Source organism: Sinocyclocheilus grahami, unplaced genomic scaffold (genome assembly GCF_001515645.1).
Source record: "Sinocyclocheilus grahami isolate Dianchi unplaced genomic scaffold, SAMN03320097.WGS_v1.1 scaffold547.1, whole genome shotgun sequence".
In the NCBI taxonomy this organism is placed as follows: Eukaryota; Metazoa; Chordata; class Actinopteri; order Cypriniformes; family Cyprinidae; genus Sinocyclocheilus; species Sinocyclocheilus grahami.
This window is the reverse complement of record NW_015505726.1, coordinates 1,239,414-1,252,126: the sequence shown is the minus strand read 5'-3', so window position 1 is coordinate 1,252,126 and position 12,713 is coordinate 1,239,414. Positions and strand designations below refer to the sequence as shown.

At 39.4% G+C, this 12,713-nt stretch overlaps 1 protein-coding gene across 1 annotated transcript in view; it reads right to left on the bottom strand.

The window, feature by feature from the left end:
- Positions 1-279: 279 nt before the first annotated feature.
- Positions 280-12,713, bottom strand: part of LOC107555860 (ephrin-B2a-like) — a 20,572-nt gene continuing 8,138 nt past the window's right edge. Inside the window, exons 2-5 of the mRNA XM_016238781.1 lie at positions 11,354-11,637; positions 5,956-6,048; positions 5,277-5,384; positions 280-3,701 (exon numbers count right to left, since the gene is read on the bottom strand). Of these exons, the coding sequence (XP_016094267.1) occupies positions 3,298-3,701; positions 5,277-5,384; positions 5,956-6,048; positions 11,354-11,637 (889 nt within the window). The 3' untranslated portion in view covers positions 280-3,297. The remainder of the gene's footprint in view (positions 3,702-5,276; positions 5,385-5,955; positions 6,049-11,353; positions 11,638-12,713) is intronic.

The following is a 12,713-nucleotide window of genomic DNA, read 5'->3' as shown; positions in this document are numbered from 1 at the left end:
AATATCTATGGTACACACGTATGGCACAAATATGCAGCAAGCAGTCAGTTTGGCAATTCTCTATCTCATTTTTCAGTTTTAAACCAGATCACCATGGGAACAGTGCAAAAGGGTTGAGTGGGAGGGGTCTGACGAGTGCTAGCTAAAATACATAGCAAAAAATTCCAATTCTATACAAAACATCTTACTTAAGAGTTTATAAAAAACGATTTATTGGGTTCGTCATCAATATTTACACAAGTTATTTACCAAAAAAATTAGTATGCTCTCTTTTAACTGAAGTGATTAGTTTTTTTTTTTATTTCGTAACTTTTTTTATTTGCTAGAAATGTGAGAATAAGGCTATCGTAACGACCGGGGATCCATATACAATACAAACAATAACGTATTTACAGCCTCTCACCTACAGATGTACGGTGCAAAAACTAGAGTCACATGAACTCAGGGTGACCATACAAGCAAGGCATTTTACAGTGGCCCGAAGACACTTCTCCCAGCGCTTCGCAAACCTTCCGCCCACATCGGTGCAACATCTTACGCTACCAGTTGAGTCCTACCGCTCCTAAAATGTTACGGGAACGTTTGCAACCTGCTTTCCGGGACAGTGTCTTCGGATTCAAAGAAACTAAGGAGATTGTCATATTTATCCCATATAGGACAGCAACCGAACAGCAATGTGTTTGTAGTTTTCGTAGTATGTGTGTGTCTTCTAAAGTTTAAAACAACTGCTCAGTCTTCAATATGTATGTGTGTAAGAGTTCATGTTTCACAGTTTACCTCGAACCTACAGCACAAAGTAAAAAATCAAATAATAACACACCGGAGTTGTAGTGTTTTCGTATGCTGTATTGTTTCATTTAATTTTCAGTGGTTAAGAACACTTTTCCATAGGTGAACGTATATCATCTTTTTTTCTCAATTGTTATAAAAATAAATAAAAATTGCATATTTGCAGATTTTGTGGCCTCTTACAGAGGCACAAAGCTCCGATCACACAAGGCTTGGCTTCTCGGTGAGATTCAAGAACCTCAATGAACAAGTGAAAACAAAATGGATGAACAGTTCATGTGCGACTATGGCGATCCACAGTCAGTTTGTGGACATTTTCAACTCTCAAACGATTTCGATTTCGACGTAAGAAACAAATGAAGATGAACTGTCTTGCAGGCTGGCATTGCTCACCAAGGGTTTCACACAAATGACGACAAAAAGTTCCAGTTCCGAGTTCCTGCGGGTTGTGGGATACTCTGGCCTCTGCTCGGCGACTTCCTCTCTAAAATGCACGCTAAATCCACTTGTGACCTCCATCGATCATAATGTGTTTTTTCCCCCTCCAGAAACCTCCCACAATTTGAGCCTGAAAGATCTCATTTCATGCAATTTACTACATTTAGCCTGCACTCGTTCTCATCTGGTATGCTCGCTAACCCACATCTACTGCTTTCCTTCCAGATTAAGGGGCCTAATTTCAACCCAGAGCACATCTGAGCTTCATCAACAGAGACAGGCAGGCCGGAGAAGTTGGTTTAGCCAGGACTCTGTTAGACGTGCCCTTCCTTTGGTCCGTTTCTGGCCCTTCCCTCTCATTCCTTTCGGCTATTTTAAAACCCGACATGCTGTTTACCCTGAGGGCTCCTTCCAAAGCCGCCCCTTCCTTGGCCATGAGCGCATGTGCTTTTTGTGAGGGTATGTGTGTGTGTTTGTGGTGGAAAGGCAGCTATTCGTGTAGGGATCGATGGGAAAAAGCAAATAGCGAGATTGAGAAATATCTATTAACGAAAAGGAAAACTTGAAGCTTGCATAATGTGCAGACTCGCCATAAATTATTCATATTCTTGGTGTCTCACGGCGACCTGTCTGTACGCTAGCATAAATAAAGTCTATGTGCACTCTTTCCAAGCGTTTTCATCTAGCGCTAAACAAATCCATAAAGAAACGCTAATTAAATCTTTTGTTTCATTTCCACTAAACAATTAGATCTTGATGTCCCTATGCTTTTGAGCGAAAAAGTAGAGCACCAGTTCCTCTCTTCCACAATCTGCACTGGCCACTGGTGAAGGAGAATGTGTGTGTGTCTGTGTGCGATGGCAGAAATACTAGAAAAACAGGAACTTTTGCAGCGACATGCCTGGGGAAGGCGGCCATTTTGTGTTAAAAATGACAGATTTTGCTAATAAGCCTTGAGTGATTCGCTCCCTGCTCTCTCTCTTAATGTGTTTTCTTGAGTTTGTACTCCATGTGGGAAAAGTGGTGAGGCTTTCAAAGTGCTGCTAAAGTGTTCATGTGGGTCCTCCACCTTCCCAGCAGGCAACAGGACAGCAACTGTACCAAATATCGACGTTCTTTCCTTCCTTCTTTCTCTATGTGTCTCCTTTTTCCAGTCCTGGAAGCAGACGTATACGAAATGAAATGAAATGTGTGTATGTGTCTTCCACGCTACTAAACAGCACATAAACCAGCACAAAAGGATCTCTATGACGATACCTATTAGTCTTCTACCAAACAAATCTGCAAGTGGACTGCACTGGGAATGACAGAAAAAAATACAAGACGCATGACCATACAAAAAGACTTCAAGTAAACATCGTGAGTCATTTTGTAGAGGTGAGCAAATGAGGAGAGCTAACGTAAATGAAAACAGTACGAGTGAACGTGCAAAAACAGATGATGTCCATTCAAATGTCCAACAGTAGGCTCCGGAGAGCTTCCCGCTTCCTCGATAAATCCACTTCCTGTAGCTCTGGCCAATAGGCTGCATTCACTATCTGTTTCGAGATGGATCCGCCAGTCAGCCAAGCTAAATAAACAGCTCAAGTTCATATTTCTTGCTGTGTGATACTGTTACGTCACTTCTCTTCTCCATCTCCGTGTGTTGTGTCTTTAAAGGAGATGATGTAGTAGAAAAAAGAGGAACAATCATTGTCTTGACCTCTCTTTTCACAGCCACACCCTCAACCCCCCTCTCCCCTGCTTGTTTGATTCACACACGCTCCCTCGTACACACACTATCCGCTATAGTGCACGTCAATCTCCCGAAGGGTTTCTGTTTTCTTTTTTGTCATTTTTTTTTTTGTTGTTCGTTTCGTTTTTGCAGGTGCAAGAGCAGCGAATCAGGAGTGTCACGCCACCATCAGCAACATCTATACTGAGAGTAATAATCAGGAATATTTTAAAATAAACAAGAACAGCAAAAAAATAAGAGGGGGCAGGACGAGGGTGAGCTCTGGCATCAATGCCACCCACAGGGGGTTCATCGAGGGGTTAGAGTTAAAACGTCCGAAAGAAGCGTGTCCGTTTTCACACTTTATAATAGATGTTTGCTGGGCTTTGGGGCGGCATTTCCTGTACGATGTAAACGGGGTGTCCGTAATCGCCGCTCACTTTCTCGTAATGCGGGCAGAAGACGCTGTCAGCAGTCCGCAGCGGGATGATGATGTCGCTCGGCTCCGAGCCGTTGTTGTTGCCGCCGCTGCCGCCCCTCTTGGGCGTGGCTAATGTACTGAGTGACAGCGTGGTGGCGTGCTGAGGCGAGTGTTTGCGATGGCGTCGTCGATACTTCAGCAGGAGGAATACCAGCATGATGATGATGATGATGACAATGACGCTGGCTGAGGCGATGCAGGCGAACAGGGCAACCTCTGAGCCGATGACTGATGATGATTTATTTCCATCTCCCTTCTCTTCACCTTGATGAGCTGCATCTATGTGGGGGAAAAACAACATAAATTTAGTAAAAAAAAGCAATGAGCAACTAGTATTAAGAACTGTTCACATTGATAACTACAATAATTTAACATTGGTCTAAGGCTGTGCGATATGACGATTTTTGATCGTGGACAATTAAAATGTCTCCACGATCTGCTTTTGAAGAAATATTGTAGTATCGTCCTACAGTGTATATTCTATCACTTAAAGTTCGGGCGCCTCCATTTAAATATACTGTACAACGCGACATACATTCACATCAAATGCTAACTCAGTGGTAGAGTTACACTCACGGCGAGACACTGCACTTATTCGCAATCAAAAAAGTACATTATATGCGTGTGCTTTAAAGCCTTGCCAGTTAAACATTTTGTTTGCGCGCTGTTCTGACATGCGCTTTTTCTGAGTGCGTAGCGCAAATTGAAAAGCCTGTCAAACAGTGCCTAATTACTGAACTAAGTTATCTTCCACGTCTAATACTGTCAAAAACACACAAGGTTTACATATAAACACACTTGGTTATGTCTAAAGTGAAATGAAACCATTGTCAGAAAAACGGATTCTATATTTTGTTACCTTGAAAGGCTTTGTTTTTAAAATAGGGAAATTAGTTTAGCTGTACTGCTTAGACAACTTGCAAAATAGTAAAACCAACATGACAAAGAATCGTGATAAAATCGTGATATTCATGAAAACAAATCGTGATATGATATTTTTGCCATATCGCCCACCCCTAATTTGGTCTGAATGCTAATATATAATTATAGTTATCTTTTTTAGTTATCGTTCTTGGTGTGAACAGGCTTTCAGATTAGAATGGAAATGGAATACTCATGAGCAATTAAAAAGATGCATTGACACTAAATGAAACGTCTTTTATGTATGGTGAAATAAATTTACATGTATTTATTTAGCAGATGCTTTTATCTAAAGCAACTTTCAAAGGAGAGAAAACACAAGCGATTGATCATAAAAGAGCCGACGGTATTAGCAGTGCCGTGAAAACAAATTTCAAGAAGAAACCAGAGTACAAATCTTGAGTAGTAGTTTAAGTGCTGTAGAGAAAAGAAAGATAATTTTTAATAAGAAGTGCCTTTATCTAAATGGTTTAAATTAATTAGTTATGTGCTTGTGGAAGCCGCCAGTTTTCAGTACTCTCAAAAATGTGTATTAGGATAGATAACGTCCGTGGTGGTGGAAAGCTGTGGACAGAGTGACCTCACATGGCTTTGGACTCCAGTGAGTTTGTCTGGCGGAACAGATGAGCTGCTAACTCTCACACTCCGGCTGTTTTACAAGTGGATTATTGTACCTAAGACACTCCACTCAAATTATTTTGATGTCCATATGCTTCTACGTAGAAGCTGAATTCTACAACGAATGCGTCTGTCTTGCTCTGTCACGTTAACGTTTGCTTGTCAGAAGGATTTTATGAGAACGAGTCAGCGTGCATGTCATTGTGACAGAGGACTGGCACTTGCTCAGCAAAAAGGGGATTAAAAAGCAGAGAGAATGATGAATCAGTGAGCGTCCCCTTACAGGTGTGTGAGGTGATAAAGTGTGTGACGTACCCGGCTTGTCAAGTACTTCATTCGATTTGGTGTTCTTGCCCCCTACGTCGGGGTGTTTTGGAGGGTAACTGGTGGGGTATTCTTTGGGGGAAAAGGGATCAGAGGGGTCTGCAAAACATAGATAAGAAACACATTCATCACTCTGATATATGTATGCATTTTCATGTGGAGAGCTATTACTTTCACGCTGCTCAGCGAAATAAAAGTGTGCGTGTGTGACTGATAGCGACCATGAGAGTGTGTATGTGTGTGTGTTCGTCATTAAAACACAAGCAGCCATGATTAATCTAGTGACCTTCAGCTTGTGTCTGTATATTTGTGAGAGAGCGAGAAATTCAGTCGCTTGTGTTGGTGGGTGTGGCCTATGGTAATTACTACTAGGGTTGCAAAGGGGTGGAACATTTCTGGAAACTTTCCAAAAAAATCCCTGGAATATTCCCAAAAATCCTGGAAAGTTTCCCAAATTTCTGGAATATGTCCGAAATTTACTGGAAATTTTCCACCTTTTTGCAACCCTAATTACTACAGATGTCACTGGTGAGGTGATTTATGAATAATCGTCATTAATTACAGCGCAGGGTCTGCAGCAGGTTCGAAGGGCTTTGCTATTGTTCTACACCCTCGTGCTCACAGCTATTAGATACCCACATACACACAAGACAGTGAAACAATTACTCACTTTGTCCAACCTTCATGATGATTTTCATTGACTTGGTTTTACACACCCCTCCTTCCTGATTATCCAGCCCTTCCATCGTTCCATTAGATGTAGCTGAAACACAATGCCAAAAACAAGAACTTTAGCAACATGATATCAACATGTGTTGCTGTTATATATGCAACCTCATAACTGAGATTGATCAAAGAAGTTACAAGCTATCTAGATGGTGTAACTCCAACCAATGAATATTCATGTAGTCGAGTTTCATTGTAGAACCTTCATAAATCATGTAACCAAACTTTTATTTGCCATTTATGAATTTTTTTGTTTTTGTTTGTTTTGGTGTTGAAAGATGAAATGGTCAGGAGGACCCCTGTTGAAAGTGCGCCTTTGCTCTTTAACAATTCAATAGGAAATAAGAAGGATTAAAGGAATAATAAAAAGCTGATTTTCTTCACCAGCGAGGCAAAGGCCTCCAGCACCAGGAGTGGTTGTTAATAATTTAGCGAATAAGGCACGGAGAGAGAGCGCTATTAATGAATGTGAGGTTTGGAGCGTGTTTAAGAGCATGTAACACTTTAGCCACAGCAGATGTTTGTCAAGAAATAAGTGAACGAGAGGAAAATAGACTAAATAATAAAAATATATATATATAAATAAATAAATAAATATATATATATATATATATATGTAACAGTCCTCTCTTTTTTTGAGTACATGTTGGACTGGCTTAAAAAATGAAGTGAGGAAAATGGTAACACTTTAATATAGGGAACAATTTTCACTATTAACTAGTTGCTTAGTAGCATGCCTATTATTATCATATTGTCTGTTTATTAGTGCTTATAAAGCACATATTCTGCATGACCATATACTACATCCCTAATCCTACCCAAAACCTAAACTTAACAACTACCTTACTAACTATTAATAAGCAGCAAATTAGGAGTTTATTGAGGCAAATGGTGTAGTTAATGGTTTGTTAATAGCGAGAATAGGACCTTAAAATAGTGTGACCAGGAAAACTAGTTTTCTTGCAATTCGACTTTGCAATAAAATGAATTTGAACTGAATTAAGCCATTTGACGTCCTTATCTGTTGCTAAACAAACTATCAGCAGTATTCTGGCCATTGGTCCCACGTGTCCCATGTGGGCTTTTAACCGAACAATACAGCTATGCCATGTGCGTGTGTGTCCGCGCCCGGCAGGCTTGCGGTCTTTTGGGTCAGTAACACAGGGCTAACGAGCTGCCAAGGGCTTAACGTTTGGTCAGCGTCCAGAACAATGTGGCCTGCATTCAGAGAGAGAGAGAGAGAAAGAGACGGGGGAGGGCGGTGATGTTGGAGTCTATGAGGCGCCTGTCCCCCCATCATCACTTTTTTTTTTCTCTCGAGGCTGCCAAGGATGGAGTGTGAGTGAGTTATGTGTGTGCCATGTGACGGATCCTTCTGATTCTACTTTTCTTCTTGATCTGTTTGTTAGGACTGCAGCATGACACCATCTGACTCTCTTTGTTGCTTCTTTAACCTGTGGCTTTGTAGTGTTGAGAAGAACACAAGCACATTACATGTAAAGCTCCTTAAAAGCTTGCGTTCCTTTCATAAATCTGGCAAATGAGCCTAAACACGCACGCATTAAAGCAAACACATTGCTAAACAATATTCACATGATGATTTCACATTCCAGGTCAACAGTCACATGACACATGCGGTTCATTTAGTTTTAGTTTAAGTGACGAGTTGATTAGAATACAAAGACACTTTTGAAGCACTTCTTCATAGATGAGTTTTAGTGAAAGAATGTTTGACTTTGAACTGACCGACCGGCTGGCAAAGAGTATTTGTGTGTGGGAGAGGTTTGGCCTACATTGTGAAGGCCAAATTTCCCCAGAAAAGCCTGAAACCTACTTTGTGGAGAGCAGCAAGAGGGCTCCATGAAGTAAAAAAAGGTTTAATAAATAAGCTAAATACTTTAATTGAAAAATAAGGCAGAAAATGTTCCATAAAAGAATTTAAAAAAAGAAAATCATTAGAGGAGTATAAAAACAATAGAGGTCAATGGAAAGTGCCCACCATAATAGAAAAACACGTACTGTTAATATAGTTCAATAACTAAAAACCTCCCTTTGGGGCCGTCCTCAGTTGGAAAATGATTCATAAATAAAATATATTAGTAAAATATAATATTAAATAAATCTATTTTCATTATAAAATAGAAAAGGTTTTCTTTTAGAGGTACAATTAGGGTTTGGGTTAGTCTGCAGTATGTATTGTACATACAGTATGTGATAGACTAGGTTATGACCCCAGCTAGATAAATGTGTCTGTGTGCTACATGAGGACCCAAAAACTCAATACTGACACCAATACCTGTTTGGTGAAACCCTATCAAGCTCAAACAGGCTGCGAGGTATGTAAAGTCCTGCCATGACAAAAGGGCAACCAGTGGGACAGGACTGGAAAGCGACACCATGCAACAGGCATTAAATGCTTAGAAATGTTGCATAGTATTATACTGAAACATAAATTGATTTTTATACTAATAATAATTAATAGCAATAATTTAACAATATAGCTACTTGAACGTGAATGTGAATGTGAGTTGTGATGATGGGCTGTAGCTGTTGTGGAGTTTGACCTGATCAGCATGGCATCAGGGTCAGAGTGGTGAACAGCACTCAGGCCAATAATGAGAGCTGACACACAACAATACACACACACAAACAAACATTGCACATCTACTCTAATAAGATATGGCACGGTAGCTCGAAAAGCCCTCACTGGCTTTGAAAAAAGCCAAACATCATGTCTCTCTCTTTATATCTCTCTTTCAAAGTCAGCAATGATTCAATGGCATGATTATTAACGTTTATAATATTGACAAAGCATATGAAAAACAAACTACAACAAATAAAATAACGAAAAAACGAAAAGGAAAGAAATGAAGGTTAAAAATAGAATACAATGGAAATTAATTTAAACTCTATATACGATTTAATGTTATAAATCACTTATCACTTATCAGCAATAAATGTTCATCATCGTTGGTGTCTAAAGACATGCTCGCCCTCAGGCAATGGCATGCTGTTACATTACATAACTAGTTGCTAAGGGATAATGTTTTCATTTTTCATCATCTGTCAGTATGGGGAAGTCTGAAAAAAACTAATTCAGAGAATGTGAAATTGTCTTTCTCTGAACCTGCAACTGAAATACCTGATAAATGTTTCTGCCAATCCCAGGACACACACAACTTTGAAGAATAACCAGTCATAGACTCTGTCCTAATTAAAACTGATGAAACAATAATTAAAATTGTGGATGTAAAACGGTTACATTCAGCTTTTTAAGCACTACTTGCTTTTTTGTTGCCAATGAACTTTTATTCTATTCTTAAGGGACACAATTTCTGAACGCATCTTTAAGATTTACATAGATTTGTCTCTGATTCATTCATTTGATTAATCTTTCTGCAGATTGTATTCTTTTTTATTAAACATTCTTGCTCTCTCTAACTCTCTCTCTCGTGCCATATTTAGATCATGTATCTCTCTTCTGGCTCCCAGCTCGAGGGCAATCTGTCAGACCAGATCACATCAAGCTCATATTCACACACAAACACACACACACACACACACACAATCATATCGAGTCATCAGCATCAGGCTGCATATGAACAATAGAAGAGCCATTTGAAAGTTTGGCCAGCACACACCAACACACACCAGGCCTCAACAATAAAGCAATAAAGGTGGACGACGACTGGGGTCAGAGTGAGTGCTTTAGGCCAGCTGACCAACTGCATGCTTTTATCATGTGCATATTTTGAATGAACATTTTGTATGAAAAGGGCCTGTATGTTTTTTTTGTTTGTTTAGTTTTTCTTATGCTGAGCTTTAGGCCAGCTGACCAACTGCATGCTTTTATCATGTGCATATTTTGAATGAACATTTTGTATGAAAAGGGCCTGTATGTTTTTTTTGTTTGTTTAGTTTTTCTTATGCTTATGTAGGATGCATTTATTTGAACAAATTAATGTAAAAACAGCAATAAATGTTTTCTATTTTAATGTAATTTATTTCTATTATGGCAAAGCTAAATTTTCAGCAGCCATTACTCCAGTCTTCAGTGTCACATGATCCTTCAGAAATTATTCCAATATGTGATTTGGTGCTGAAGAAACATTATTATCAATGTTAAAAACAGTTGTGATGCATAATAGTTTTGGAAACTATAACACATTTTTTTCAGGATTCTTTGATCAACAGAATGTTCAAAAGAACAGCTTTTTTTTTTGGAAGGAAGCCCTTTAATGTTTAATGAACAATATGTACATAATTTTCTGACACATATTAAAATATGTTCCTCAAAAATAGCTGTTTATCGTATTTATGTGAAAAAGTTGTCAGGCCAAGTAAAAATCTATACGACTGGCCTAAAGAAAAAATCCTCATTGTTGAGTCCTGCACACACACACACAGACGTTTGGCTTGCTGGACACATTTATAAGGGATTGAAATCATCTGATTGGTTTCTAAGCAGATCCAATTGATAAAGACAGAGTGATTAAACTGAGCTATTAGGATTAAACTTTTTAATTAATGACTTATCGAATAACCCCCCCCAAGCACATACGTCTCTGCACTTCACAACTCCACACACACACGACTCCAGCTGTACACCAGGGCAATTATCATCTACAATGCAGCAAAATGAACTAATTTCTCTTTCTCCACCTCCTTTTTCTCTCTTTTACTTTTCTCTCCACAAATTAGAGTCGCTTAAGAGAAACTGAGAGAGAGCAAAACAAAGGAGGAGAGAATTTGCCCAGAACTGCAAAATTGGATTTTCTCCTTATGCTGGAAGTGAACTCTCATTGTGAGCAAGAGTGAGAGAACGGCTCAGGTCTGGGCAATGAGATTGACGCTGTGTATCAAAGCAGTCTCTGTGTGTGTGTGCGCGCCTTATTCAATTTGGTAGATCCCTGCGTTCCTCTTCCACCTCACCCGCTGTTTATACAGCTTGCTTTGAGCCTGAACTGTATGTTCTGAGGCCAGGTGAGCAGTTATTGTTCTCGCAAATGTGAAAATTCAACCCACATGCAAAGCGAATACGAGAAGTCATTTTTGTTTGTGTACATACGCGTTCATGGTCAAATGCCACTCACAAACAGAAGCATTTCTGTCTCTTTAACTCTGAACTAACAACCATTTCAGCTGATGTAAACAAACACTAGCAAATGTGGTATAAATGTGTTATTATTTGCACCACGTTTTACTAAAACATTGCTAATGTAGTTCACCGTGCAACGTCAACATTTCCCGATACTTAAAACCACATAAACAAACCCAAGAAAATGTAATTGACCAGAACGGTGAGGCAAGGGTGGTTTACAGATATCCGCTGTCATACTCACAGATAATGTAGTAGTCTTTCCCCCTGAAGAACTCCAGGCCCCAGAGGTTTGGGCTGAACTCCTGGAATTTGAGGGTGAATTTGACGTCCTGGTCCGGTTTGACGCAGTTGAGTAGAGGCGTATCTGCCTTTGTGACCTGACAGGACTTTAGCTGTTCCAGAGGAACCATATAGAGTTTATAATACTCCACTCCTTCTGTTGAGCCGCCCTCCACGCGTGGGCAAACTATGTCCATCTTATCCCCGATCTGTGGATACAGCACCAGACCCTGTCCTGGCACGAACCTTTGAGAGAAAGACAGAGGCAAAGAGAGAGTGAGACACATCATAGATGATAAATCATATTCGAACCACACTCAGGATGAAAAATATGCTGGATTGTGAAGCATAGTGTTGATCAATAATTAAAAAAGAGGGCGATCAATTATTTAGCACCGATTATAAAGGATAAAACGGGTTCTAAAAAACAATCTGGATCATAAAAACGTAGGAGAATAACTGAAACGATCTTAAACTGCATGCGCGAGTGTTTTTAAGTTGCTTTATGAGAAACCAGAAAAGAAAATGGAGCAGCTAGATTGAGACAAAGGTGTTGACTCACAGCTCATACTTAAGAATAAAGGCAAATAGTCTCTCTGATGCCAAGCGCTGTGAAAAGAAAATGATGTCATGAGAAATAAGGAGGAAAAGTGCAGCAGCTCACATCAGGTGACGCTACCAGCCATCTGCCTCGAGGGACTAAAACAGGAGTAGCTGGGAAAACTGCTCTGCTGTGTGTGCGTGCGTTTGACGTGCAGCAGGGTAGCTGTCAGGACTATCTGTACGACAGATCTAGCCACGCAAATCCTCTCGAGCCGAACACTGGATCGCTATCTCGTTCGTGTCTTATCGCTACGCAAGCTTATTTGAAAAGCCTTTGCTCGCATATGTGTGCGGTGTGTTTGAATATTTGCCAAGGAATCGTTCAAAAGAAGAGGGCGAGACTCGTAAATTCCCAGAGTAAAACATGTTCACACCTTAAAAGTTTATACATACACCTACAAAACCACAAATCTGCTCTGTTTTCCTTTTTTTTTTTTTACAGCGATACCAATGAAGAACTATTCTGGGTTCAGTGAACATATTTTTTGGTAAAAAAAAAACAAACATTTTAATAATCTGAAAAACCTGTTTTCCACTATAAATAATCTTTTGTGCATTGGAAACATTCCGTGGATGTTAAAGGTTATTCATGGAGCCATTAATAGTTAATACCAATACAGAATCTTTACTTTCAACAGTGTACATTCATATATATATATATATATATATATATATATATATATATATATATATATATATATATATATATATATACCACA